Below are 5000 nucleotides of genomic sequence, written 5' to 3'. Positions count from 1 at the left end.
TCTTTAAAATCAACTACTTCAATACAAGATAATTGTCATAAAATAACTAAAAATACAACTTTTCGACCAATTTCACCACCACCTCCAAAACCAAATTTTTATACAGTTAATAATAGTAATAATAACAATAATAATAATAACAATAATAATAATAATAATAATACCAATAATAATAATAATAATAATAGTATGAGTAGTAGTATTAGTAGTATTGGTAGTGTAAATAGCGGAATTAGTAATGGGAGTAATGGCGGGAGTAGTGGTGGGAGTACACCATTAAAACCAACAAATTATCCATTACAAACAATTACAAATACAGAAATTCAATTATCTCCATCATCTTCTTTAAAACCTCCACTTTCACCATTAAGACATTCTTCTCCTTTCAGTGAAAAAGTTCTTATTGAAAAGTTATCAATAAATTCTTCAACAACTGCAACAACTGCAATAGCAACAACTGCAACGGCAACAACAACAACAACAACAACTTCACATCATCATCAACATACAATTGAACAACCACAACTACAACAACATTTTCATCAACAAATAAAATCAACAGCAACAACAACAACAACAACAACAACAGCTACAACAACATCAAGTGCATCAACAACATCAACAGCGCCAACAAATTTAATAACAAGACCAGTAAAAAAATCTCTTTCCTCAACTAATTTATTTAATAATCAAAACTACTCACCAAGTGGAAGTAGTAGTAGTCATAGTAGTAGAACTACTTCACCAATTAATACAAATATAACTTCACACTCTTCAACTAATAATAATGTTAATAATAATAATAATAATAATAATAGTAATAATAATAACAGTAATAATGGTGACAAATCTGAAAAAACAACACCTTTGTCGGTGGTTGTTTCTCAATAAAAAAAGAAAAAAAAAAAAAAAAAGATAATATTATAATTTATTATTAATATAATAATAAATAATAAATAAAAATAAACTCAAACTCTCATTGTAATAAATCTTAAAAAGAATCTGTTTTTTTTTTTTTTTTTTAAAATCTTAATTTTTATATATATATTTTTTTATTATTTTTTATTTTATTTTTTTTATTTTTATTTTTTAGAATAATTATTTAAACAAGGGATTTGGAAAAAAAATGAAAAGAATAGAAAAAATATTATTCTTTTTCTAAATCTTTTTTAGTTACTTTTTTTTGGAAAATATTAATATCTAATTTTGGAGATTTATAATTTTTGGATCTAGAAATAGCATTTTTCCTATAGAAATAATCGGTTGTATCTTCTACATAAAAGAGTCTGTAGGTTTGAGTGCATATTCTACATTCCAAGCCAGTTTCATTGATTGTATCCTTTAGAGCCTCATCCATAAGTTTTTGTTGTTGTTGTTGTTGATTCTCGGTGGGTATTTCAGAGAGTACCCTTGGGATATTTCTCTTTAGGAATACTTTATGAGTTCTTGGATCAATATTTGAATCCAATTGTTTATAATCGGCAACGTATTGTTTAGCTTTTTCCATTTCAGCTTCAGAGTCTTGAATCATTCTTTCACTGATAGCAATGACCTCTTCAGCTTTCTTTAACATTGATTCTGAAGTTGGATCCATTAGCTCGATGGTGAATGTACCCATTGGTTGAGAGGTAGCTTCAAACTCGAATAAGAAAACCCTTTCATCCTTTAAAACCTCCAAAACTTTTGAATGATAAAGTTCATCAGACCAACCAGTATAAGATTTAACTTCAAGTGTAAATAAATATAATAAACGTAAACAATTCTCACCCTGTAATAATGCTTGTAATTGTCTTGCCAATTGATTAATTAATTTATCTAATGTAAACAAGATATATGAAGAAATACCTAAATAAGATCTACAACTATCTTCATATTTCTCTTGATTACTATCACCATCCATAAATTCTTGAAGACTTGAAATAAATCTATCATATCTTTCAACATCTGATAATTCAGATTCTTCAATAGTAATTGGTGTAGTTGTTGTTGTATTATTTGAATTTTCTGAATTATTATTATTACTTGATTCTGATGAATTTGTTGTTGTTGTAGTTGTTGTAGTTGTTGTTGCTGTTGTATTATTTGTATTATTATTATTATTATTATTATTTGAATGAGAAATACCATTTAATTTTTCATCCATTGAATCATTATTTGAATCAGTATTTGAATTTGCAGAAAAGAATCTAGTAACATTTGGTTTTGAAGTCCAATGTGATTTCATAGCAGACTCAGCCAATTCTTTTGCTTTATGTAATCTTTCATATAAAATTTGATATAAACGTAGGAATATATAAAAGGTATTATTTCCATAGAAGATCCTTTTTGTTTTACCAGAGAAAACTTTTGGTTGATGAATTATATTTACATTTTTAAGACCTCCATCGGAATTACCATCTTTCATTTCAACATCTTCATTTGATTTATTTAAAGTTGAGGGAGTTGTTGTAGTTGTTGTATTTGTAGGTGTATTATTATTATTATTATTATTAGTATTATTATTAGTATTATTATTATTATTTGGTGATTTTTCATCAATAATTAAATCTTTTTTATCATTATCAATATAAAAGAAAGTTAATAAAAAGAAATTTAAAAAGTTTTCAATTTTTTCTAAATCTTGTTTTTGTACAATTTTTTCAGCGGCAAATAAAATTAAAGAGGAAATATTTGAACAAACTTTGTAGTCAGGCATAAAATAGAGTAAATGATATGGTGGTGGTTTGATGATAGTTTGTTTAATACGAGATCTTCTTTGGAGTAAATCATCACGTTCACGTATTTTCTCTGAATATTTCTGACGAATTTCTGCCAATAAAACCTTTGGAGTAAGAGTTTTCTTATCAGATTGTTTAAAGGAAGTACTTTGATAATCCAAAGAGCGATAGTAGTTCTTTTCGGTGGTATCTTTCCAAACTTTATTCCATTCTCGTTTAGCTTTTCTCCATTCTTGATCTTTTTGTTTCAATCTCTTCAAGATCACAGGTAGTGATACCAATGGATTATTGTAGAGTGCAGTGATAATTTCCATACCTTTATTATTGTAAAGTCTTTCGATGGAACGATGATGTAGTACATCTAAATTTGGCATTCTAAAGTTTAGACGTTCATGATCGTGCATATCAATCAATGAATTCAAGATTGGATCCAATACTCTAATGGTTGAGGCATTCAATTCAATGATCAAGTCCAATTCGAAACGTTCATCCTCACATTTGAATAGATTCTCTTCGAATTGATTCTTTCTTTGACTCTTGAAACCAAAATCTTCACTACCAGTTGGGAATGAAACCCAAACATCATTTAAAACACTCTCTGCCAATTCACTTCTACCCGTACATCTTGGTTGTGGATAATTCTTTGGTAATGCACGATAACTTGGTCCCAAACGTTTACATGTGGTGAAATCAATCTCTGACCATGCATTATTTTGTTTGCCTGGTGATGATTGTTCCATACGTTCCAATAGTTCTATAGATTGATCATCAACACCAATAAATGACTTGAACCATTCAAATAATGCTGGTAAACGTGGTAATAAAATATCTTTTACCAATAATACCAATTCTGTGCGACTAATAATCTCTTGACTGAAAAGATTTAAACATTTCAAGAATTCATTATAAAGTTTATTATTTGGTACACCTGTTCTCACTTTATGGAAAAAGTCTAATTCTTCATATGTACCTTGTTCTCCAACTATAATATTATTATTATTAATATTATTATTATTACTGATCATATTATTCATATTTTGTTGTTGATTCATATTTTGTTGATTCATAATATTATTATTATTATTATTATTGTTATTATTGTTGTTATTATTATTATTATTATTGTTGTTGTTATTGGCATTACTATTCATCATACTGTTGATTAAATTATTATTTGTTGGATACATTTGAACTCCACCAGAAATTTGTTGACCATATTCATTCTTATCATCTGATTTTTTACTAAAACGTTTTTTCTTTTCTTTTTCTGATGATCCTGGTTGATATTGTTGTTGAATATTTTGTGATGGAGATTGTTGTTGTTGTTGTTGTTGTTGAGCTTGCTGTTGCTGTTGTTGTTGAGCCTGTTGTTGTTGTATTTGTTGTAATTGTTGTAATTGGGATTGACGTTCTTTATCCAATTTCATCAAACGTTCTTTTTCATGAATTGTGCTCATTGGAGATCTTTCTCCTCCCATTGGAGATCTTTCTCCCATTTGGTGAACTGCCGCATTAATTTGACCTTCAAGATTCATTGGTTGATGTTGCTGGGCCAATTGTTGTTGGTGAAGTTGTTGTTGGTGAAGTTGTTGTTGGTGAAGTTGTTGTTGTTGTAATGCTTGTTGTTGTTGTTGCTGCTGTTGTTGTTGTTGAGCTAATAGTTGTTGTTGCTGTTGTTGTTGTTGTTGTTGTTGGAGTTGTTGTTGTTGTTGGTATTCTTGGTGTTGTTGAATTTGTGCTTGTTGTTGTGGAGTCAATTGTTGATTACCTTGATTATAATTTGGATAACCAGCTTGTGATTGTTGTGCATATGGAGGTGGAGTCATTGATTGAGTTCTAGCTTTTCCACTTGGATATTTTCTTGGCGGTTTTTGTTGTTGTTGCTGTTGTTGTTGTTGTTGCTGTTGTTGTTGTTGTTGCTGTTGTTGCTGTTGTTGTTGTTGTTGTTGTTGTTGTTGTTGTTGTTGTTGTTGTTGTTGTTGTTGTTGCTGTTGTTGTTGCTGTTGTTGTTGTTGTTGTAGTTGTTGTTGTTGTTGTTGTTGTTGTTGCTGTTGTAGCATTTGTTGTTGTTGTTGTTGTTGTTGTTGTTGTAGCTGTTGTTGTTGAAGCATTTGTTGTTGTTGTTGTTCTAGTACTGCATTAGGATTTTGGCTTGCATTAACGGCATCAGGAAGGAATTGAGTAAACTCTGATAATAAATCTGGATGAGCTCTAAATAAGTCGGCTACTTGGTCGTAAACATCTTTGATGGTTTGAGGTTCGTTATGATAATTATGTAAAATC

The 5000-nt window shown here is 29.1% G+C and overlaps 2 protein-coding genes across 2 annotated transcripts in view; one reads left to right on the top strand and one right to left on the bottom strand.

Moving 5' to 3' along the window:
• gxcEE (RhoGEF domain-containing protein) overlaps positions 1-891 on the top strand; it is a gene marked incomplete at both ends in the record, with an annotated part of 2390 nt that extends 1499 nt beyond the window's left edge. Inside the window, one exon of the mRNA XM_635692.1 lies at positions 1-891. This exon is cut by the window's left edge and continues 438 nt beyond it. Coding sequence (XP_640784.1) covers positions 1-891 — 891 coding nt within the window.
• Positions 892-1147: 256 nt separating this feature from the next.
• DDB_G0281045 (paired amphipathic helix containing protein) overlaps positions 1148-5000 on the bottom strand; it is a gene marked incomplete at both ends in the record, with an annotated part of 5902 nt that continues 2049 nt past the window's right edge. The window contains one exon of the mRNA XM_635691.1: positions 1148-5000. This exon is cut by the window's right edge and continues 603 nt beyond it. Coding sequence (XP_640783.1) covers positions 1148-5000 — 3853 coding nt within the window.

The sequence above is a fragment of the Dictyostelium discoideum genome, assembly GCF_000004695.1.
Source record: "Dictyostelium discoideum AX4 chromosome 3 chromosome, whole genome shotgun sequence".
NCBI classification, from domain to species: domain Eukaryota; phylum Evosea; class Eumycetozoa; order Dictyosteliales; family Dictyosteliaceae; genus Dictyostelium; species Dictyostelium discoideum.
Note: the sequence above shows the minus strand (reverse complement) of the source record. Positions and strands in the feature narration are given on the sequence as shown.